General features: G+C 46.0%; 1 protein-coding gene across 4 annotated transcripts in view; it reads right to left on the bottom strand.

The window, feature by feature from the left end:
• RFX4 (regulatory factor X4) overlaps nt 1-25620 on the bottom strand; it is a 139697-nt gene that overhangs the window by 111993 nt on the left and 2084 nt on the right. For 3 of the 4 annotated variants that reach the window (XM_033118695.1, XM_033118696.1, XM_033118697.1), the window contains exon 2: nt 1520-1606. In XM_033118695.1, coding sequence (XP_032974586.1) covers nt 1520-1606 — 87 coding nt within the window. Of the gene's footprint in view, nt 1-1519; nt 1607-21416; nt 21443-25620 lie in introns of those variants that run through there. The other variant, XM_033118698.1, reaches the window with a different exon arrangement.

Below are 25620 nucleotides of genomic sequence, written 5' to 3' on the forward strand. Positions count from 1 at the left end.
TGAAATAAGCCAGTCACACAGGGAAAAAACTGTGTGATTCCAATTATATGAGCTACTCAGAGTAGTCAGTTCCTAATAGTAGTTGCCAGGAACGGGAGTGGGGAGTTATTGTTCAGTAGGTACAGAGTTTCAGTTTGGGAAGATGAAAAAAGTTCTGTAGACGGATGGTGACGATGGTTGCACAACCAGTGAATGTCTTTAATGCTATTGAACTCTATACTTAAAATGGTTAAAATAGTATCAATTTTAGGCTATGTATATTTTACTACGTTAAAACTGAAAAAATGCTCAGAGATGCTTGAGAAATAGTAAAAAATTTGAAACAATTTAAAAATCTATCAACATTTAAATGGATATGTAAACTGTGGTATATGCATACAATGGAATACTGTATATACATCAATGAAAAAGAGAGAACTACTGCTACCATACACAGCATGGATAAATCTCACATGCATCGTGTTGAGTGAAAAAAGCTACCTACAGAAGAATATAGAGTCTATGAGTCCATTTATAGGTTTCAGGAACAAGCAAAAGAAACTACAGTGTTAAAATCGGGACAGTAGTTACTGACGGGAATGAGGCAGGAGGGAGCCTCCTGGGGTGCTAGCCATGTTTCTGGGTGGTGGTTACCCAGGTGGATACAAAATGTAAAAAAAAAAAAAAAAAATCATCAAACCACTCACATGAGGTTTTATGTACTTTATGTTCAGTTTATACAAATTTTATTAAAAAAAGCAAAATAGTGATGATAGGACAACTATGACAGGAAGAGATGAAGGGAAGCCAGAAGGAAACTGTTCAGCATGTCAAACAGCCTTGGGAATGATGGTGCAGGTGTCCCAAGCCCGTGCTTTGAGAAAATCGAACTAAGATGCACTTTACCAAGCAAGGGAGAAAGACACTTCTGTCCCTGCTGGAAATGACACTTATAATAAGCTGCCCCCGATTTGTAGTTCCTAAGAGGCAGATAAGAGTCCCAAGTAGTCCTCTGCTCTTAATACCAGGCGCCCAGGAGCCCCCGTCTGACACAACCCAGGGGAGGGTGTGAACACAGCAGTTTATAGCCTTCCATTAACTCCAAATCTCTAGTCCAAGATCCATGAGAAATTTTTGCCTTCCAAAAGCAAGGACCTCTGTGATTTTAAAACCACCATCCATGACACACTACTTTGAAGCCATATCTACAGTGACAGAGAGAATGGCCTTTTGCACTCGGGGTCCACGTTTCCCCCTCAACGGAAGCATCACTGTAACAGGTTCTTTGGGGAGTCAGACAATATGAATGTGTACACAGCAAGTTTTTGCAGTGGCCTCAGTTTCCATGTCCACCTGACTGTGTTGGACTCCCTATTGCAGAATATTACAGGGAGGGCCTAAGGTAGGTATTTCGGAAATGCCTCCGGAGTCTCTGGTTCCAGGTGACTTGCCCCCGCCTAGCACTCTAAATGCACTAGTCCTCCATCGGGAACCTGGCCATGTTTAGCATGTCGTGGAAGAAGGAGTTTCAAGCACTTACTTTCATCATTAGAAACATTCCCCAGAGATGTGTGGCTGGAATAACGTTTGTTTTCACTTTCGTTGAGACATCTTTCAATCCAGCTCTCTGAAAAAAAAAGAAAGAAAATCACAAAATTGCAGAATCGCTGTTGGTATTTGTAAAGAGACAAGAACACTATAAACACATTAGATTTAAGTGCCCGTCAGCTTTCATCTACGATCTGCCCTGACTGGAAACAGTTACAAGAAGGTCCACGTGAACCATTTGCTGAGTAGTTTGGAGGCAAAATGGTAATTTGAAGCCCCCTTGAGTATTTCTTAGTCAAATTCTACTAATTCTGGAGTAGTCATTGCCCAATAGTCCAAACTGAGGATTACCTTTCTTCAAAAGGAAGATAATGGTCCTGAGAAATAGTCTGGAAAACATAATTTGATCAGCTGAATCACTGGTGGCGGTTTGCAGACTTGTAAATTAGCAGCAGGACCCTCCCTTCAAACAAAACCTAAAAGAACAGCAGATAAAACCCAGTGGTCTCTGGCTGACGGGAAGGAGGGCAGGGAACCTTGCAGCTCACCGCTCTCTGCCCACTGACCCGTTAAGGGGCTCTTCCAAGCATGGACCAAATGCCGCGCAGGAGATAGCAAAAACTCTACAACAGCTATGCAGTACTTTTAAAATCCAAAAGACTATGGTTTTGAAAATCCACTTCCGAAGGCTACAAATTTACATTCCATGAAGCAGAATAATGTTCATTCCATCCCCTAGACCATCTGCTATTCGTTCGTTTGTTCGTTCGTTTGTTCATTCATTCATTGATTCATTCATCATCAGTTAGGTACAGCCCATTTTGCTACAATGCTTGTTTTGAAAATAAGAGTATGTCCCAATGCAAGTAAAATGACAGGGAACGATGTGAGCACAAACTTTGTGTTTGCTTATGCTTGAAGAATCTGTAAGAAGTATGAGGTGAATGCAGAAAACTGCATGTAGCTGAACTAAGCCCCATAGCAACATGCAAAATTTACACATGCTCACACCTCAAACGTCTACCAGCTACTTCCGTTCACCATGTGTTACAAGCCACACCTGCCCAAATAACCCGTGCTCTACCACTTCACAATAACTCTTGAGTTGCAGCCCTTCCGACGTCCATTTCCAAAAGCAAACGTCAGGTGTTTTCCAACATGAAGTGTCATATTTATCCTATTTGTGTATCTCTGAGACATTGAACATGTGCAAAACTGGGCTATCATTCTTACTTTTTTTTTTTAATGTGTCACTGAGAAAGTTTTTGACTGTTGTGCCCCTAGCTTATTTTTCCAGTAAACTCTGTAGTTTTTACTGTGCAATGTTGCAGAAGGGTCATGATTTTTAGGAATGCCCCGGGGGAGTTATAGTAGAACTGTCTATCGCAATGGCTATGTGCTTTTGCATGGTACAGTCTCCTGTTACCGTCTGTATAATATGGCAACTGGCATTTACTGGACACCTATTTTAACCTGCCAAGCCCTTTACATATGTTACCTCATTGAATTCTGACGATTCTCGGAGGTGAAGATTTTAATCTCCATTTTTCCTAGAAAGCAACTGAAGCTTAGAGAGATTAAGTAATGTGACCCTTTGTAATTCAAAGAGCCAAGGACAAGGTCGTTAGTTAACACTTTACTAATATATTGTAAAAAGTAAGCTAAGTGGAGAGCAGGGAGAGCAAACTCAGACAGAAGGGAGAAATGTTGGGATTTGTTTTGTATCTTATGTTCCAACCAACTGCTCTTAGAAAAGCTGCTTCTAAAATCGTAAATAAGCAGTGTGTGTTGGGGGGGAAATATCCAAGGGGAGGAACAGGAGCCAGCTTTTTAAGAGAATATGAAAATCTGGTATTTGAGGAAACATTGAACAGCAGAGAAATTCAAAACATTGAAATGCTACTACCCTTTCCAGATATCGAATGCACACTCTAGAAACAAATGGCTTGTAATGTTTTCAGAGCTGTGATGGCACATGGTGGGTGTTTGTCATCACATCATATCCCCAAGCACATGTGAATACAAATCTCCAGAATTCTTTGCAGGACTCTCCAGAATGTCTCCACTCAGATCTTCTAATCCCTTCGATCCTGGCATGCCTTCCCTGGCAATAGTCATGGCTGATTTTGGATGGCATCTACTGAAATTTGCAGCCTCTTCTTCTGCCAACCATACCACCCAAAGCAACTTCTACTGTTCTGGGACAGCTCCTGGTCTTCTGAGCTAGGCATTCACACCTCCTTACTCCACATGTATGTGGGCACACACAACCACACACTTTCCACCCCCAGCCCCTTCAGCAGAAACAGGGAAACTAAGAGAAACACTCTCTCACCTATCTGCCTGTGTCAGTGTTAAAACTGGAGTCCTTAAAACGTCCTATTCTTAAAAGTGAGAAGCCCCAGTGATTGGTAGGGCACCCTATGAAGGACTTGTGGCAATATCCTGGAGAGGAGCTGGTCTAAACATCGAGACAGGGCAACACCTACTCACAAGAGTTCAAGTCAAGTAAGTTTCATGGCTGTGCCTCTCCTCCATACTGCCCAACACTATAGAGAGATGAAAGCAAAGTTACAAGAAGAGGGAGAGGGCTGAAGTGCCATTAGAAAAAGAGAGAAGAAATCTCACCAAGGGACCTTTCCCCCCTCCCACTGCACCCACTCAGGTCTCTCTGATCCCATGATCTATGCCTGTAGCCACTCTGCTACCCAGCTCTGCTCTCTAGGGCAACAGAGAATAAGTCTGATTTCTCTTGCACATGACAGATATAGGAATACAGCCATCATGCCTCCATTTTTCTGGTCAAAGTACCCTACTTTGTTTCAGTTCTGTCTTGGAAGAAATTGTTCCCCCTTCTTTGCCATCCAATTCACCTGCTTCTGGCTATCTTCTAGTTAATCAATGTCTAGTTGAACATGTGGCACCCAGGATGGACTCTCAGAGGGTCCAGACGGTGGTCTGAGCAGTGCTAAGAATGGCAGAACCATGACCTCTATTGTTCTGGACCCTTAGAGTTCTCAGAGTGTTCAAAGGCTTTGCATTCCAGCGCGCATGGATGGGGTGCTCTTAAATATCCAAACAGGCCATGGCGTTGGACCCACAGATACTCTTTGACCCGTGTCTTCTTCCCTAGCACAACCCTCAACCGTGGCATCTGCAATATGTGTCCCATCACTCAGGTTGCTCCACATGATTGGAAGTCCCCTGTTGAGGTCACCTGAAGTAAATTTATACACTGCAAAACTATGAACAACGGATTTTGGTCTTGCAAAGATCAAGAATTACTCAACCAGAACGACATGTATACTGAAGTTTTAATAACACACGGTGCTCATCTATCTTATTTAGTTGTAGATTATCTGATTTAATAACAAAGGCCACCATATATTGAGCCAGAACGGACCAGGCATTATGTAAATGCATTCTATACACCATCATACTTAATCCTCATAACCACCCTATGACGTAGGTGCTATTAACATATACTCTTTAGCGATGACAGAACCAAGGCTCAGAAAGATGACGTGACCTGTTCACAGTCACCGGAATAGTAAGAGGCAGGGGCAGCGTTCAAACCCAGGTCATAACCACCGGTCAGTCCCCAAGTGTGAACTGAGCTCTCCTGTCCCACACAGTCTGCAGAACACGGTGGCACTCTTACAACACTGACGTCTGCCCGGCATTAGAACTTTTGCTAAAACTCTCCTTACGTATTACAAGTTTTGTTAAATTCATTTACATGTTTCTCTGCCATCCTTTGTGATACACAACCGGCTCTTCAGTTTAGAACTTAAACATATTAAGAATGGAGTCCATTTTGTTCTATTTCTCTTGACGCTCCACTAGTGCCTGGTATAAAGCTTCTCCTATAGTCTGGTCTCAATAAATGTTACAGTATTGACACCTGTGACATCAAAGAAGCACAGCCTATAGATAGATACGTCTACACATCTGTAGGATTTCCTAATCATTTTCTTTCTTACCACATAGGCACGAAAAAGTACAACACATCAAAGGCTATTTTCTAAATAAAGAAAGCAAAATTCAACATGTATTTTGTGCCTTCCAGATACAAGAAGCTGTGGGGAAGAGAAGCTGTGATATAGCCACGAATGAGATGGGCTTATACCCTTTCACTGCCGGACAGAAAACGAGGCAGGTGCTACTCCCTGAGCTCATGAGTGCAAGGACCTGTTGTGTTTGTTCACCACCTCGTACCCAGTGGCTGGCACTACGCCTGGCCCCAGAGATGTCACAGAATAAACAGGTGATGTCGAATAGATTACTTTTTTCCAAAAAACCACATTAAGTTCCTGCTGTGTGCCAGGTACTGCACAAGGTATTTTCACATATGTGGTTTAAGTGAAACCTCAGAACAGTATTATGTGGTATGTTTTAAAATATTTATAGAGACGAAAACTAAGGCTTGAAGCACCAGTTCTAACACAAGGCAGACTGATGAAGGCTGTAACCTCGGCACTTCTGAGACACAGGAGGACAGCTCAGGTCACAGCTGGATAACGACCGGCTCCCAACATAAAAATCACCTGACCTTTTGGTAAGGAGTGAGCTTACGCTAAGTGCCCGAAAGGATTTACCGACAGTTGTGAGTGTAGGTTCCTGGGCCACAAAGCATCCCTTCACCTGACTCCTCTGGGATCAAGGACAGTCAGCAGGATAATGCCTGTGGGTCCATTCATTTTATGAAGGGTTTCACCCACGCTCCTTAGACGCAGGTCTTCATGTCTCCCCACTTTGGATTGGAGATTTACAGCCCCCCAATCTGAAGTGACTATCTCCAGTGAGGTTAGGTAGAGCCATAAATGGTTACCGGGTTTTCTAGGAGGCTTGGTTCCCTTTGCAGCAGCAGAGAACCACCAGGAAGTCGCTGTATCAGGGACATGGCATGTCCAAGGCGGTCCAGGCCTCAGAGAAGTTCTTCACGAACACGTGTTGGTCCGACAGGAGGAGCCGACTAAGATGATTATCCAAAGTCATGTAATCCTTGAAGTTTACAGAGCGCATGACATGGAGAAGCTGATCTGAGCTTTACAGTTCACCTCCCGACACTGAAATTCACCCCACTTTACAGATTAGGAAACCGGGGTTTAGAACATGGCAGTGGCTTGGGTAAGGTCGTATAGTTAGAAGGATTAAAGTCTGAATGTGAACCCAAATCTCCAGTCTGCAAAGCCTTTGCTTCTTCTTGCTGCCCCATATCGGGCACAGACCAGCGGTTCTCCCTTAGATTACCTCCCTCCCCGCCCCATCCATCCATTCATTCCTTTTCCGAATAATTATCAAGTGCCTGCAACGTCAGGTTCCAACAGAAGAGATGGACAAATATTCTTTAACAGGAAGGCAATGTTCTCCCTGGTGGGTCAGGGTCTCAGGACCTGAAAATACCTTGCTTGTTTATGTATTATTTGCATTATTTCATAAAAATGTAAGTTCTAACCACCTCATCTATCTTGTTCAATGCTTAGTCCCCAAGAGCTGGGAACGGTGTCAGGCACAGAGCTGGTGGTGATGGTGGTGATGAAGTAAAGTGAAGGAACAGAGAATGGTGGACGGGATCCTCCCCCAGGGAGGCCTCTGAGGAGAAAGAGCATTGGAGCAGAGGCTGAGTGCACTGAGGGAGCGATGCCCCCAAAGGTTCAGAGTAGGGACCACAAAGGCGCTGAGCAGGGATCCTGCGTGACCTGTTGAAGGCCTGGTGTGGAGTGACCAAGAGGGAGACAGGACAAGATGAAAGAGAAGACAGAGGCGGGCCAGGACGAATGTGGGCTTTGCAGTGAGAACAACTAGGTTTCAAATCCAAGCTCTGCCACTTACTAGCTGGGATGGTTCCTGAACCCTCCTAAAACCCTACCTCCCAGGTCCTCCAAAGATGAACTGAAATGATACAGGTGAAGCGCTTCAAATGCCGGGCTTTGTGGACCATGGAAAGGTAAGGAAAGCGTGGTGTCTAGCCACCAGGAGCTCACAGCCGAGGGACAGGAACAGCCAGCAGTGGTGACGTCTGGCATTAACTGAGCATCCCCCCAGTCACCCCGCTTGCTTCACATGCCGCATCCTCCCAGTAACAGACTTTAACAACTCTGATTTGTGAGGAGGAAACGGAAACGCCCGAGAAGTTAGGTAACGTCGCCCCGCTAGCTGGTCACCGAGCTGGGTCAGGTCTGCCTGCCTCCAAAGCCGGTTTGCACTCACTGTGGCACACTGCCTCAAGAAGCCAGCAGGTAGCCAGGGTACATGCGTTATTATAATAAGGTCTGTAGGGACACAGAGAAGAGAGCTTCCAGCTTGGCCGAGGTGTTTCACACAGGAGGTGGCATTTTAGCTCATCCTTAAAAGATGCGGCCTCTGCCAGACCTAGGAGGAAAGAAGGGCATTGTGGGGAAGGGGATCACTATCATGGACAAAGGCAAAAAGGGGGTTCTGGGAAAGGTGACGAGTTCACGGGCCCGTGACCCAAGGATTGGTGGAAGACAGGTGGGAGAGCCCCCTGGGAGCAGTCTGCAAACGCCTTGCACACCAGGCCAAAGCCTGCAGGCAGCTAGGAACTAGCCGTGATTTTTAAGCAGTGGGGGAGTAACCAAAGAGCTTTGTTTCTGAGGAACTGGGTGAGAACAGGGAGTTCTTGACTTATGCAATACCTGAAGAAAACGCCGCCTGACTTGTAACGTGTCACCGGGTTTTAATAGAAGGCGTTATTCATACTCATTCTATCAACAGCCTTTCAGGGCAGTGTGCTGGAGCCTATTTTAGGAACTCACAGCTTTAGAAATGCTACATAAAAGAGTTGACATGCAACCCTCACAGCCACCAAGGGAGGACCAGACCCCCGGTTCCTCTGGGGGTGCCAGAGCGTACCCCAATCTCCCCTCCCCCGGGCTCTGCTCATTACCAGTGGATTCATGCTAATGTGGCCTGCTTCTGTCTCCCATGGCACCAGGATATGCTTTCCTCTTGGTCATTCTCTCTCAGCCCCTTTTTCTCTCTCCCCTGGACTCCCCGCGGCGGTGACACACAGGATCTTGTGGAAAGTCTGGGCCCCAGAAAGCACACAGCTGTGGCCTCTCCAGGGGAGAATGCAGGTCAGTGCGTTGCCATGGTGACACCACAGGCCCTGCCCCAGGGGCAGCCCCACCCTGCCCCTGCTTTTATTTCATCCCTGGCCCACCAAATATTAAGCACCAACTGTTTGCCAGGCTCTGAGGATCTAGTGATGAGCATGGCAGGCTAGGTCCATGCTCCAGGGAGCTTATGGGTATGTTCTGTGTGGAGAGACAGACAAAAACAAGGAAGCAAGACGACTGCAGCAAACAAAGAGTGTTATGAAGAGAACAAAGCCATGGAATGGGGTAGAAAGAAATGGGGCCCTGAAGGCCTCTTGGAGGAGGCATCTTAGAACAAGGACAAAGACGACCTGAGGTGGGAGAGGGCTTGGAGGGTGGGAGAAAGAGCCAGGAACCAGGTGGTGGAGGAGAGGGAGGAAGGGGGAGAGCAGTAGGAAATGATGGCAGGAAGTTAGGAAGGGCCCCAAGTTTGTAGGGATGTCCTGGCCATAGCAAGAACCTCATTCACTCCACGTGTGTTAAGGAACTACTGGAGGACTTTACACGGGTGATATGAACGCCACTAGCTCAGAAAAGGGTAGCCTTCGAGGGGCTCTACATTCATTCACCCCACTATTTGTTTACCCACTATTTATGGAGTACCATGTGCCAGGCACTGGGCTACACAGCGGGGAGACAGCAGTGAACGAGACAGACACCGTTTCTGTCTTCGTGGAAGGTTCGAGGTGAGTGCAGGAGTCAGCTATGACATAATCACACAAAAAGAGATGTAATTTCCAAGAGACCTAACCCGAGAGAGTCAGGGACGCTTCTGAGAGGAAGTGCATTACACTGAGAACGGGAAGGCACGTTACTAACCCAGGGTAAGAGGGAGGGAGGAGCGGTTCTGGCAGAAGAAACAGCATGTCAGCAGCCCTGAAGCTGGCAGGAGGATGAGGCATTCAAGAAACTGACAAGCATCCTGAGTGCGAATGTACTCCTTCATTCGAGTATTAATTTACCATGTGTTTCCTGAGACGTTGCTGTTTGCCTCGCGCTCTGTCGGAGGCCATGGGGCATGCACACATCCCAGCCCCGCCTCTGTTCTCAGGACTGGGTTAAGGAGCTTGGACTTTACGCACTAGGTGGTTGGGAACCTCTGCAAGTTTTTGAGTAGAGGGCAACACCAGCAACACAGTTCTGTGGGCGGCTCCACCGGGAGCTGCCAAACAGCCTTAAAAGGGAGAGAAGAGGAAGCAGGAAACCGTATCCCTTATCATCTAAAACTGGACACTTTTGAGATTGGAAATTGGCACTATTTTTAATCCTTTTTCCAGGACCACATGCATCAACCAGGACTGTCCCAGGCAAACAGGGACATCATGGGCCCCCTTGGTAAGAACTCTGCCCTGTCTCTAGCTAACTGTAATCACTCCTCCAGCTAATCCATGGGACTAGTGACCCCATGTCCCCGTGTCTCTTCCTCATCTACTGGCATCTCAATCACAGAATGATGCAGTTGAGTCCGAGAGGAGACTAACGACATCTCCCAGAAGGTGGCCTCCCAAGGCCATCACCATCATCTTCATCAACAGCATCATCAGAGCTCATTTCTTGAGCACCAGCTTTGTGCTCCGATGACAGGTATTGACGTGGGTTATCTCACTTAATCACAGCAGTGTCGGAGCGGGTAACATCATTATCCCATTCACACAGCTGTGTGGCCGGGACATAGAGGAGTGTGGATGGCTTGGTGCAGTTATCCCACACTCAGGGCCTCGGGACATGACTTCTTTGTCCCTGTAACTGATTGACACTCATGTCACAGAGGCACCAGGATGCTTAACTCTTACCACCTGCGCTGAAACATTAGCTTATTTTTTATCCACTTCAAACCTGATGGCCTGGACCTCCCCTCTGCAAAGATCAGCACAAGGATTTGCTTCCTCTTTCAACTTATCAATTGACCCTCAGTGACAAATTCCCAGACTATAGTCCACTCGTCCTCCTTTCAGTACTTTCCAAAAAGCACCCTCATCATTTGACTCCTTTTACTTATTTTTTCTTAAAAATCTGAGCAGTGTTTTCATCTCTTTCCCAATTCTAATATATTCCTTACAAAAATAACCCTCCCCAAACTCCCATTTTATGCCTCAGTTTCCACATCAGTCCAATAAGAATATTTGCTTCATAAGGCTATGGCGAGACTCAGATGACGATGATGTAGGAAAAGGTTGCTGATAAAGGCTAGTGTGCTAACTAAACACAAAGCCGATATTATTTCTATTACTGTTCACCTTCGTGAAACACCCCTGCAGCCTCAGTGTTTTCTGATCTGCCCAAACCACTCACTCCTTTTATTTCCAGTTGCCTCTCTAGACACCTAAAGTGTTCCTGCTGGCTGTCTTGGCTCTCCATCTGTATCCTGGGAAATCTTTCCCACAGCTCCAGAAACTAGCAAGTGTTGGTGCCTGAACCAACCTAACTGTTCACCACAGGGAGGAAGTCCCTCCCAACAGTTAGGGGGAGTCCAATACAGAATAAAGAAAGAGAAGACCTAACTTCTAAGCCTCGCTGTCTCACTAGTTCTGTGAACTTGACCAAGTATTTTAACCTTACTGAGCCTCCGTTTCCCTGTCTGTTATAGCTACATTAACTACCATTTCCTGAGCCCCCATTTTGTACCAAACACTGTGCTAAACTGTTTTCATGCCTCGTTTTAGAATTACATCATATGTAGGTATTATTATCCCATCTTATAGATGGGGAAAGCAAGGCCCAGGCAGAAAGTCCTGGAGGAGAAAAGACAAGAACTTTGCTCTCTTTTTGGCTACCTGGATTCGTTTCCCTAGCCAATCCATGTGGCCAGTGTCCCCATGTCTCCTCTTCATGAGCTGACATCTCAGTCTCTGCATGATGCAGGTGAGTCCAAGGTGATATTAATGACATCTCCAAGAATGCAGCCTCCCAATGCAAGCACCATCATCTTCATCAACAGCATCGTCACAGCAGTAACTTCGCCAAGACCACACAGCTGGTCAGCAGCTGAGACAGGATTTGAATCCGGCTCTAACCTAACCGCTAACTTACACTATAATATCCATAATTATATATGCCTTAAGGTCTCACTGTGAGTCCTCAGCTGGGTCTGACATAATACCAAACACAACAGGTGCTCAGTAACGTCACTGCTCTTCCTCACTTTAGGAAAACTCAATATGTAAGACTCTAAAGTGGGCAAAGAGACGAACTGAGGCCTCATTATGTGAAATATACAAGAATCGGTGAGGCAACCCCGGGGGTACGTGACGCCTTTAGTTCACAGATCATGAGCTCCCCAACAGTCCCTAGAGACCAGAAAAGATGAAAGCTAAGGTATTCGGTGCCATCTCCTGTTGGAGATAAATGCAATGTAAACGCAGATCTCTGCTCTGAAAACATCCCTGCGAACACCAGATTACTGTACATCATTCCATAACTAGGTTGCATAAATGTCATTTCCCTCGACTTCTGCGGGGAGCACACCTATTACCTCCTAACTTTGGTAATAGGAGAAATAGTGACTTTTTCTTTGTTTCTCTTTCTATTACTACAATATTATTAAAACACATTAAAACTCTGAACGCGGTTACTGGAGCCGAGGCTACCCATCATGCATAGCGTCCGACACTGACTTTTGACATCATGTCTTAACTAGGTGGTCGTTTTTTTAACCTCTTTCCCAGACTTCAATCTAGCCTGAACTTTTGAGATAAATCACCAAAACATCCTTTTCTTTCCTATGTGAATCCATCAAGGGAATTCTATTTTAAAACGTTAAAAAGAGAAACATGTTCACCCACAATCCCACCCCGCTAACATGTGAATGATTTGTCATGTTTCTGTGTTGCTTCCCTGCCTCGTGTCCATATGTGCACATATGTGAACTGAAACCCCAGTGAACACACGATTTGTATTCCTTTTCCTCTTCATTCTATCATGCAGATTTTTTTCTGTATCGCTAGTCTTCATCTTTATAATGTTTAATACATGCTCAGTGTGCCATTGAGCCAATGTTCCTATTTTTTATAACTTTATAATGAACAAGTTGGTGCACATCATTTTTTCTCTTTTGAACCATTGCTTGAGAATATCCAGAAAGAAAAGCATGGGGGCCTAGTAACTAGTTACACGTGAACGGTCTGAATTCCAGCCTTAGGACTTACTAGTTGCTTGACTTCAGGGCAATTCTCTAAACCTCAGTGTCCCCTCATGAATAATCTGCCCGCCTCATCTTAGTGGTGTGAGATTCCAGGGAAGGATGCATGGAAAGCACTTAGCATAGTGCCTGGCACAGAGCAATTTCTAGATACATGGAACCCCTGTGGTTCCCAGGTACCTATTTATGACAGAGGCCCTTTTGTTTTTCCCCCCAATGACAGGGCAGCATTAAAGAACATGGTCTGTGGAGCCAGGTTCAAGTCTGACTTCCTCACTGTATGACCTTGGGCAAGTGACAACTTCCTTGAGCCTCAATTATGTTCATCAACAAAATGGGGATAGTAATAACAGCTCCTCATGGAGTTTTATGAGAATTAAGTGACTAAGGAAGACACAGAGTGCTTACATGATAAGCACTATATTCTTAGCTATTAGAAGTTTCATATCACGCCCACCCCCACGGCATCCCACTGTAGTCCCTTCCTGTCATCACTCTTCTGTTTGGTTCTTGGATCTCTTGGTACAATGAGAACAACATGGTCCCGGAAGCCAGGAGGACACTAATTTTAATCTTCTCTTTACCAGTGACTAAGTCAGCTCTGCAACCTTGACAAATTCCTGAACCTTATGGTCCTCAATGTCCTTCCTACACAGTACTTAAAAATTCCACCCCATGGGTCATTATGAGGGTTAGGACAAACACCATAAACTCCTTAAGAGTTGACTGTATCCTATTCACCCATGATTCCTTGCACCTAGATGGTGCCTGGCACAGCAGAGCAGATCAATGAGGAGAGGAGAAGGACAGAAAAAATGGAGGGAAAGAAATGAATGAATGAAGCACCAAAAGCATGCCTGGCACCTAGTAGGGGCACAAAATAGTGTCAGTTCATCTGCGGTTAATTTATCAAGTACTTTTTTACTTGGAGACTTGAGCCAGGCTTCCTAGAAAGCAAACAAAGAGATGTAGCATCCTTCATAATATGAAGGAGGGAATGATTTATATGTGAAGTCAAAATTTATGGAGCACTGACTCGTGCACGACACTCAAATAGAATGCTTTGCACTGTGCACAAATAGTAAGGACACAGGTGGAAATCTGGAGAAGCCAAGGGAGAAGCGTCAAGTAAACACGTAGAATGAGGATGGAAAGTATGGGCCCTTTGGGTCCGTGTGGGCGAGGGCACTGACAGGCAGAGTTAGGACAGTCAGAACTCCGTGTGGAAGAGAAACCACCAGCCTCTTCCTTACGACTGTGTTTTCAGTTGGCTTGGAGACCGCCTGGTTGAAAGAAAGCAGGATCAGCGTTGGCGCCATAACCTGGGTAGGTACTCACTCGCTATACGAACTAATGTACGTGACTCAACCCCACTGAGCAGCAGTTTCACTATAGCATAAAGTGGGAATGATCTCTCTGAGCAGAGACAGGTTTATGAGGTCGTGTACTGAAAAGACTGAGCCTGACAGAAGTGTTGTATAACATTTTGTTCCTGTCTTCTATGCAGTCTTGGTGAAGGGTGCGTGGGGGAGGGGTGGTGATGGGGAGAAAGCGGGTGTTAGAAGCAAGTGACACTCAAAGCACCTTCTGTTCACTGAGCTTTTACAACATGCCCAGGCCCCGTGCTGGCCCCTTTATATGCGTTACTTCATTTAATCCTCACAATACCCTGTAAGGTGGGTATTGTGCATGGCCCTACTTGACTGACAAGCAAACGTAGGCTCAGAGAGGTTACATAAGTTGCTGAGTTCATACATCTAGCCCGTGGCAAAGCTAATTCTCACCCAGCCTATGGGATGCCACAGCCAGAGATGTGAACGGCTGTACCGATGATTGCACACTCCCTGCTATTAATGATTGTATCAGTGATTGCAAACCGCAACATGTTATGCAAATGGAAGGTGCTGTTATTTTAACTCCAAGGCTTATGTTGAACCTATCAAAAGGAGAATCACATCTGTAAGTAAATAGATACAAAGCCCTTGATGATGTGTGTAAGATGTCAAATTTGCCCAAGTCACTGGTAGGCAGGGAACAGCTACCCAGCGGTGGAGCCAGGGTGAACTCGGAAGCTCTGACAATGATCTGAGATGAAAGGCACACGTTGCACGATGGTGTCCCCGCAGGAAGGAGCACCCGTGGGTGTCCTCATTCAGCTGACTGCTGCCAAATCGGGGTGCCCGTGGCAGCCAGGCACCCACTGACACCCATGACAATGTGCTTCAAAGAACTGCACCGTGAGCTGCCATCTCTCACCAGGATATGAGCTAGAATGGACATCTCTAAGGTGTTCCTTCCAGGTCCAGGTTTTAGGAGGTAAGGAGGCAGCCTGGCTTCGAAATCAAAATAATATGTGTTAAAATCCTGATTTGACACTAGCTGTTTGGCCTGGACATGTTAATCGGCTCTCTGAATCTGTTTCGTCATCTGTAAAATGGGGATAATAGCACCACAGGTTTGGCATGAGAATTAAATGAGGCAAAACATGCATTAGCATTTAGTATAACGCGTAGAAAAGATTATAAATTGTATTAATCTGCTACCCAATGTTAAATGGGAGTCATTTAAAATTTTTTTAAAAAGTAACCGTAATTTTGAAAAGCATTCATTAAGTCAGCCTGCCATCAACGACCAAAATGATTTCAATGTTTCCTCCTTCCATCCCATCCTCCCTCCCATTTTTTCCTTCTTTCTTTCCTTCCCCAAAATGACCTATGTATCACTAGATAGTCTCCAGGTAGTAGCTATAATCATACAGATTTGGTATTTTCATTTCTTTTTCTTTTTTTAAAATGTCTCTCAATGCCAAGACAAACTCTGAACAAAACACAGGATCCACAGGGGATCCTTTTTGTGGGTTCCTCGTCTCTTGGATCCATCTGGACCCCTTGCCAGGCATGCTTTCCCGGCTGTGCTCTGGGCCCCTCCAACCTCTATGCCGGGCCCATGCTGGGTGCCTGCAGGACCAGCCCTGGGCGGGCAGCTCTCCCGCTTCCTGCCGTCCCCTCTGTTATGCCCTGAGAGGTGGCCGACAGAGAATGCCCTGCAGCCTGGGCACCCAGAGGAAACCCCAGTGAAGCAGAGAAATCACTCATTCTTCTAATCACAGCAAAGTTTTCAAACTTTAACACGGAGCCTTGATTAGAAGAAAAGCTGTGTTGTTTTTTTTTTCCTACAAGCCTGGCATTTCTGAAAAGGTCCCCTACGCAAACCACAGCAACCTCCAAAACTCTGCCCACTGAATTGAAAATAAAAGTTCGTGGAGGCCAAAGCCCTCTCACAACAGCTGCTCAACGCTTTAGAAATCTTCTCTCCAGTGTTTAAAGGTTGTAATGTTTTAACTGAGGGCCTCAAGCCCTCTGGGATCTTCCTTCCTTGTAAACTCGCAGAGCTTCCACAGCCAATGTTATTTATTTTCTATGACGTCAAATAATGCTTTATGGAGAAACTGGTTTGCTTTTGAAAAAGGAGTCATCAAAGAAAAGAAAGAGAACTCCTAGAAACAGAACTTTTAGCCTTTTTAGGAGTCATATAGGTCTGATACAAAGTTAGTAGATTTTCTTTTTGGTGGAGCAAAGAATTTATAGAGGTCCTCTAAGCCTTCCCACACTCAAGATTTATTATCAGAACTGACACCACAAAGAAAACATGGCAAAATGTTTAAAGTAATTAATCAGTTCCATCGTAAATAGATTTGAGTTTGTGTCATGGGCTCAATTCTGGAACTTTATAAAATCCTAATAATTTCAAGAGGAACTTGACCTACCCATGAGTATTTAGACTCAGTACACACATTATAAATATGTCACATGCATGAATAGCCCAAATTTAGACTCATCATTCAGAAAAAGATGATGTGGAACTCAAAACAAAATCACTCATACTCATTTTTTAAAATTACAAATTCTACAATGGCAACATTCAAAGAAATATTTCCTTCTTCAGAAGTCTAATATCAACTTGAAATGGTTTCATGGCACTCACAAAACATCAAAACAAACATGCTGACATCACTTTCTTCACAAAATGCATTTACGTCTCAAAAATTAGATGCTGGCAGTGTAATTTACAATCACTAATCACTGTATAGATTATTCAAATGACAGTTCAAAGTCTCGTTCTAGAGCAGTTCACTTGTGCTGACTGATAGTGCATTCCCTCCAACATGATGGATTCAGGGGGTCAGTGCTTATGAAGTGCTAATTCTCCATTCCGATTAATAAAAACCTGCTGAATTTAGCAATCTCACTTAGGCTGTGTCTAAATAACGCCGATCTTCAGCACAATTGGGTAGTCAGAAAACACTCAGGACACAAAACGCTAACAAACCTTCACTGGGTTGCAGCCTTTTCAAGGGCTTTCTTATTATCCCTTTAAATTCAAACAAAACAGCCACAACAATATAAACGCAACATGTTCAGGTTCACCTGTGCTAATAATTATTGATTGCTCAGGGGCAGATTATATGCTTTTAAGTTTTACTGCGGATTAACCAACCACAAAAAAAAAAAATAAGAAACTATATACATATTTTAAAGCAATTCTGCTCGAAGGATCAGATCTGACACACAGAAACCACAAAATCTACTGGCACAAGTCAATCCAGCCCTAGTTGCCTAAATTTTGACTATATTCAATAGCAAACATAAGGACTGAATTGAATTCTTTTCTGCTTTTTTATGACCTCTCCTCTCTCCCCATTCTCTCTTCTCTCTCTAAGAAAGCTGTTAATATTTTGAAAACTCAGAAACCACACGAAGGTAAGAAATGTAATTATAAAGACAAATACAGAACAAATGGACATTGTCTCCTCACATTAAAAAAATACTGAAGAAATACAAAAGACCTAAACACTTTCTCTGCATCCTGCTAAAGTGAGTTTCAGAGAATAGTTCCTTTGAAACTGAGTTTTCCACTTCCTGAAAATCAAGTGTAAAATGGTTGTCTTCAACAGTGATGCCCACAAGTGTCGGGGTGGGGGTGGGGGGAGAATGTGGGCCATCACATTCCGGAACTGGAGAAGCATCAGGAGCTGTGCAGGCCCCCCACCCCACCAGAGGTGTGCAACAGATGCTTTCTCTGGGTGATCTACGCAACTCTCTCCCAGGATTCAAGTGCCAGTCAACAGGTGTTGCCTCCACAAAGACACATTTTTCCACTTCCTTTAACACACTGGAAAACACAAGGATGAAATCATGGCCAACAGGAGCACATAAAATGCCTCCATCGTGGGAAAGGTAGAGAAATGAAAATGAAATTAATCCCTCAGTCTAAAGCCTTTAGCAAAGAATGCTTTCTCTTCACCTTAGACCTGGGGCTGTGTCTGCATAGCACAAAAAACTATGTTGTTGTTTTTTTCAGGATGTTTGTCCCGCTAGACACCTAGGATTGGCATAGGAAGACCAGATAATCGTTATCAGTAATAATAAGATCTGCTATTTACTGAGCAGTTTCTAGGAGCCAGGCTTAGCTTACTGCGCACAGTCTCATCATAATTTCTTAACAACCCTAAGAAGATAAGGAGTAGTTTTCACAAAGAAGGAGACTTAAAGAAGTTAGGTCATTTGTCCTGGGTCACACAGCGAGAAAGTGACTGAGCTGGGATTTAAACCTTGGTCTGGTTGATGGTAAGGCACACGTTCTTCTCATTAAGCCGTATCATATTCACCTGAAGTCATGTAACACCCTCTGAATGACTTCTAGCTGCAATACATTGATTGCTAAATGGCCTAAAGGCTACATACGTTATCCCATTACTTAATGGTTTTTGCCTCCTAAGTTTATTCTTACTGAGGAGTCTGTATGTGAGCATGAATGAAGCCTTGACATCCTCAGAGACAAAGCAAATGTTAACTAAACTTCCACTGACTCCCAAAGAAGACTACAGTACACGTCACATCTGTAGTAAAGATACGAATGCTTTACGTCCCTGTCTTTGTCAAGAATAATTTAAAATGTTGTCTTTGCAGTTTAAAGGACTACCCTGACACTTTCATATAGGGAGAAAAGAGCGAGTCCTTTGCTTTTGCTAAAATGACATATGCTTTATTGGCTATGCCTTCCACCACCTTCTCCCTCACTTAAAACAGAAAAGAACAGAAAGTCAGTATGGCCTTGTGACTAAGAGTATAGATCACTCGTAGGTTAGGCCACTTTCATGGATATCCTTTATCTGCCTCAGTTTCTCACTGCATACCATGGAGTAGATAATAATAGTACCCACAACATGTATTTTAAAACATAATTAATAAAGCATTTAAAGCACTGAGTCCATGCCTGGTACATAAAAGGCATTTAATGAACATTAACTTTTAAAATACAAATAAAAGGCGAGATTTATCACCTGCATTCTGCACTCTCAATTAAGACTGATCTGACTTCCCGTGCAATCAAGGGGTGTCTTTAGCAGCCCAACTGCTAGAGCCCAGAAACTCACTGAACACTTCAGCCTCTAGCTTTCATTTCAGTTTTTAGCCCATTTGAACTGTGAATAATAACAGTTCCTTCTTTATAGGGTCGAGGTGCGCATTACATAGATAATACATTTAAATAAAAAATGCTTACAAGCAAAGTGAAGGCATATAGTAAGTACTGAATAGCCAGTATCTGTTACCACTTTCACATTTCATACTCAACAGCCGTATTAGATGGTTGTATCAGTTCCGTAAGAAAAGTGAGGCTCAGCAATATTAAGCTTCCACTCCAAAGGTACACAGTTTTATGTGGCAGAAAGACATCCCAGGAGAGACAGCAACCTTCCTATCTTCATTACTCCAGGTAGCGGTCATTTTCTTCCCCGTGCTCAGCACTCGGTGAAACTATCTGGTTTTTTTTTGTATTTACTTGTTTGTCTGTCTAGAATTTATGCTCCAGAGAAGTAGAGATGGCATTTTTGTCAAGCCCAGCATCCAGCACAGAGGAGACACACAGTTTCCCTGAATGAATGAATGAATAAATGAATGAAGCAAGCTAAAATTTGTCCAAAATCTATACTTAACCACTAGGTTGCACTGCTTCCCATAACTGCCATCATTTAAGATCCTCTTCAAATGCGGAATCACACAATGCCTTCGAAGAGGTTTTCTCTGCAGCCCAAAGACAACATTCTATGAATCTCCACTCTCATCTATATGTTTCCCTTCCACCTCAAGGCCAGAGCCATGCCCAACCCCTGCCAGGCTGGCACTCCAGCAGTGCCCAGATGCAGTGGGCTGGGTGAGGCAAGGGAACGGGCTTCCCCAGTCTGGTCTCCAATCTAGTTCTGCCACGTACAAGCTGTGACCCCAGGCAAGGTCCAGACTCTCTTTCATCCAAAAAATGGACAATGCAGAACCGTGGTAAGACTTAAATGGCGAAGGTGTGACACAGGGCCTGTTTTGGGTTGACACATGGTAGGTACTCAACAAAATACAGCATCCTTCCTTCCAAGCTTCAAGCGGACTATTTTTATGTCCCTTGGAGTGTTCATCATTCTCAGTATGTCCACATCTTCTCTCATCAAATACATTCTAAAGTCCTTGACAGCAGGGACTTTGGCTTTGTTCATTCCCAGGGTCTGCCACCTGTAAGTGCTCAGTGAATGAGACCAAATAGAACCTCTGATAAATTCACCCGAAGTATTTTTTTCTCCAATGGCCAGGATATCTGAATCTCCCCAGATGGCCTTTGATCTATTTCGTCCAATAATGTGGCAGGAGCAATATTTAGCAGGTTCTGGCTAGGAACTCAAGGGGCTTTACACACTTCACTCTCTCGGTAACATGCTGCCACCATGGGAACAAGACTGATTAGCCAACCAATCAGTCTGTCGGGCAGTGAGGGGCCATGTGGAGCAGAGCTCATCTCAACCAAGGTCCTAGACAGGGGATCCCATGGGAGGGAGCACATCCCAGATCAGCAGAGTTCATGCAGTAGCTGACCACAAATGCCGGAAGGAGCCCAGCAGAGACCAGAAGAACCACTCAGCTGAGCCCAGCCCAAGTTGCTCACCGACAGAATCGTGAGCTAAGTAAATGGTTCTTGTTTTAAGTCATTAAGTTTTGAAGTGATCTGTTAAGCAGCAAAAGTAAATAGTACACAGGGCCTAAAAGATGTTCTCTTGTGCTCAAGTGGGCCAGAAGCACTGATAAAGCCATGGGGGTGAGAAATGGGTGGAAAGTAAGTACCATGCTTTCATTGGTGATAATAGCTGGGAGTTGGGGGGAAGGGCAAGGGGAGAAAGAAGCTTGGGTTTTAGGTACATCAATTTTGGAGGAAGGAAGAAGTTTACTCTACTACCATATATTTCAAATCAGTGTTATTTTTTTTTTCTAGAAGTGGAACCTTCTTTTCAAAAGATGTCTTACAAACCATCTCCAATGTATAAAATAGGTCAAATTTGTAACTTGTTGCTTTAAATCGAATTTATATGGTCAAATATGTAAAATTATTTTAAAAACCTAATCAATAAGAACAAGAGGGATAATAGGATTATGAACTCAAGCATTCAAACTCAGGGGTAAGGGAAGACAGGAATTGTCTTAGTTCAGTACCAAATTAATTTCTGCGTATTGTTTTAGTAGCAGAGTATTTTAAAATCCTGATAAGCACACATAAGTAGTTGGGATAAGAAACGGTTTTTAACAGCTCACCTTGCAATCTCAGGATGCTCCTCAATTGAACAAAGACAGGAGGAGAAGCCAGCTGTCCCCATAAATTACTGGTGGAAGGCTCAGGGTGCTATAATGGCATAACACAATAGAGCACGAGTCCCAAAGCCGTTTTTTAACTTTTATCTGACACTTCCAAATAATCTGTCTTTGAGTTCATTCTCTCTCCCATAAACCTTAATAAAATTGCAAAGACATATAGAGTGGAAGGGGTAAGAACAACATCCCACAGAGCCTTAGAACCCTGAGGCACAAACGAGTGTCCCCAGTGACCTGTGTGTGTGTGGGGGGGGGCTCTCAGCTGCCTACACACGTGGAGACCTGCCATCCAGTGTCCCAGCTTTTGATGTCACCATTTCACACCTTCTCAGCCTTTAAGGCAAACAAACACACCAATTAGATTTAGAATCACAGTCTTACACTTTCGGAAATGGAAGAGACACCCTGTGCTTGATGCAGGTCACAATAATGCCTCTCTCGTGAAGCACCTGTGAAGATCAATGACCATAAAATGACTTTATAAACAAAGTACCAGGCAGATGTCACATATAGGCCAGAAGACATATCCGAACACAGGCATGGAATTGAGTGGTAGAAGTTTAGACAGACCATAGTGATCATTACATCCAATCCATTCATCTGCAGACAAGGCAACAGTTTCTGGGAGAAGGGAAGGGCTCCTCTGCTAAAATTTTTGCCTGGAGAAATGGCTAAGTGTGATAATAGCCTCACCTCTTTCTGAAAGCTTGAGCAAAGGGGACAGACAGTCTGGTTTTCCTTTGCTGGCAACAAACATTTCACCACACTGACCATTATTTATGTGCCAGTCTGGGATGCTGGCTTCCTCATCTCCAGGCATTTCAGTATTTCCTAAACTAACATTGGGTACCGCCCCATAATAGCTAGTGTCTTTTAGTAAATCCTTCTGGGATGCAAAGAATTGGCCAAAGACTTAAGGAATGCACCCTCAGGTGTCCTTGAGAAAGTAAATAATAGGCCTTTCAAAATGGTTATCCAAGGTTCTTGAATCTTAACATCCTAAGTGACTTTTCTTAAAATATTTTAGTCTATTATTAGTTTGGGGAGAGATTCACTAATTGTGCAGGGGATCATAGTTCGTAGTTCCAGGAAACTCAAAAGATGCTTCTTGGATTCTAGAGTAGAGAGGGATACGTCTAACTTGTCAGAGAATCCCAGACTGTGAGCTGTCTTCATCCTTCATTTTACAGGCAATGAAAATTAACCTTGGAAAGGCTAGATTTGCCTGAAGTAACATTACAAGTGGCTGAGTCGGAATTATAACTCAGTTTTTCCCACTGCACAGAGAAAAAAAGTCAGACAAGATCTCCTTTCCACCAGCCCCCATCCAAGATTTCTGAACAGGCCCTCCTTCTCTTCTCTTTCCCGCCTTATCCAGTCTCCTCACCCTTTCAGATCTGGTTGGAGAAGGGAGGGGGGGTGAGAATTTATCCTGGGCGACCTACGGGTCGTGGGGAAGAAAAGCCAGAACCTTTCACGTTGGTGAGCCTGTGACGCTGGGGCAGGTGGGCGCACTGCCCAGCTGGCGCCTAACCGCAAGATGGTGAGAGAGGCTGCAAGAGAACCCGGAGAGGAGGGGTGGGAGGGAGGATGCGCAGGGGCTTGAGAAAAGGTGTAGCTGCTGGAGAGAAATTAGAGACCACGGAGCCCCTGGGAAGCAGGACGGTCCAGCTCTCACTGAGCGGCGGGGAGGCCCTGTGCAAACTCCTCTCTCCAACTCGCATTGGGCCCTTTGTTGTCGGCCTCTGCCTCTGGCTCCTGCTCATGCCCTCCGGTCCCCCGCCCCCCAGAAGTCACCCCAACTGCACTCATAATATTTTGCTTTTGCGCGGGGTCTGTTTTCCGCCACCAACTTCCAACAGTCTCCATGGTGACGCGCTGGGGAGGGGGCAGGCGCGGCTATGGAAATCCCAGGGCCTACCCCGCAGGCGGCCCCTGCAAACTTTTCCGGGTCTCCAGGTCCTTCAGGCAGGGTGGGAAAGCGCACGGTCCTGGGCCTCCGCACGGAGTCGGGTGCGGGGCTCCCCGGACCGGGTCACCACACCCGTGTACCGCGCTGACAAAGGCTGGAATCCCCGGGCCTGGGGACCCCGGGACCACGAGGCTCTCGCTTGACCTGCTACCAAACCCAGACGCCGGCGCTTGGCAGGTGGCGAGGGTAGGGGCGCGCAAGCCTCTCTCGCTGGCCACACACACACACACACACACACACACACACACACACTTGGAGTGAGAGACAGTCTGATTTGAACGCGGGGGGCAAAGCTCAGACCCCTGGCCCCTTGCTCTCCCGAGCCCGCAGACCCGGTCCCGGGGCCGCAGAAGGCGGCTCCTCGACTAGGGCCGCGCCTAGGAGAGGGTGCAGGAGGCCCGGGCTCCGTTCCCACCCGGGTGTTCTCTGCCCCGTGGGGCCCGAGCCTAGGCCACTGAATGTCCTCACCTGGGGGCCCACGGAACCAGGTCGGGCCTGAGCCCGCACCTGTGAACCAGCGTGCCTTCCCGCCGCTGCGGCCCGAGGGGCTCAAATCCGGCTCCAGGGGTACTTGAGCCGTCCCAGCTCTGTATTCTGAAGATGGGGGCAGTAATTAGAGGCAGAAGTTTCCAGTTCGGGCTCAGCAGTGCCACTCTCTAAAGCGCCATCCCGTTTAACGAGAAACAACCCTTCTGTTGCGTAGGCGACCCACCTGGCCCCCGCCCACTCTGCAGAAGTTCTCGGTGGCCTAAAATTCTATCTACTTTTCCCTCTCGTTCTCGAATTTTCCGTTACCTTCAGTAACTGAGCAACGCTCGCGTGGGTAGCGTAACCCCGATTGCACCCACACGCCAGAAACACGTAGGCGACGCCGGCGGCCTGCGTGGGTAGGGTGGGCCAAACGGGACTGTGTGCTCGCGTTTACGCGGCGTGGGGCTGCGGCGCGGGCCGGGTGGGATTTGCGCCCGCCTCCCACCTGCAAAGGGTGCACGGCCGGACGCGGAATCGAAGGCCCCACGCGAGCGTCTGCGGCCTGCGCTGCCTGCCCGAGCTCGGCGGTGCGGCCAGTCTCCCCGGAGAGGGGCTCTGCTTTGTCACGCTCTGCCGAGAGCGAGCTGAAGACCCAGGAGGCGCGCGCCGGCTCCAGGGCCTCCCCCGACGGGGCTATTGTCTTGGCCCCACACTTGTTGAGTATTTGGGGAAAACTCTAGGAATATATTACCGGCTCCGTACGCGGAACAAAGGGGCGCGTTTCCGCAGGTCACGCTGAAGTGGCCCCAAGGCAGACCACTAGAGCCCCGGCCCCTGCAAAACTGGTCTCTCGGGCCGAGGCACTTTGCGGGGATTTTCCTTTTAAGAGTAGGGGACGGAGGCCCGGCTCGCCAGCCTCTCTGATCCTGGACGCTCCCGAGTTCGCCCAGCACTTGCTGCGAATCGGTTGTTCGAGCCCTTTCGAAATGAAACAATAATAATGATATTCGTGGTTCGGGTCGCGCGCGATATGTTGTAAAAGGAGCAGAATCGAACTGCTCTATGGAGCGCCAATCTCCGCAAGCCGGGGAGTAAGGACCTTTACATAACAAGGGAAACTCACAAGAAAAGCTAATTGGATTAAGCTCTGGAAGGGAGGTGAGGGAAGGCTCCCGGACCGGACCGCGCCAAGCCTCTCTTCCTAGTCGTCGGTTTTGCAGGCCCGAGTGGGGTCACCTGGTGCGCCTCATGTCATTTCTTCTCACTACTATTTCCCAAAACTTTTGGTTTTGAGTTTAGGATGGCTATCTAGGGATGTCTCAGATTCTCGAAAGGAGAAGGAGAGTGGATGGGGAAAAGACTTCGGTTTCAGAACCTATTTGGGGCGTCTGCAGTTGAGGTAAAAGGACCAGGTGCTCCCACCACCACGACCTGCGTGGAGGACAGAAAAAGAACGTTTCACAGCCCCAAGAGCGCGCGGAAACGCCCCAGTCGTGTGGAAGGGGAGGCTAAACCCCCTAGCTGGGCCATGGCGGCTGTGGGGTGCAGAGAGACCCCAAGTCCCTGCGTGGGCCCTTTGCCAGTACTTGGCTGCAAACAATTCATATATGGGGTTAATTTTGTTCAAAGATCTTAGCCTCTATAGTTGGGGTGCACAGCTGGTGTGCAGTGGCGCAAACACTTGACATAAAAATATGTTGGGAG

The sequence above is a fragment of the Rhinolophus ferrumequinum genome, chromosome 10 (assembly GCF_004115265.2).
Source record: "Rhinolophus ferrumequinum isolate MPI-CBG mRhiFer1 chromosome 10, mRhiFer1_v1.p, whole genome shotgun sequence".
In the NCBI taxonomy this organism is placed as follows: Eukaryota; Metazoa; Chordata; class Mammalia; order Chiroptera; family Rhinolophidae; genus Rhinolophus; species Rhinolophus ferrumequinum.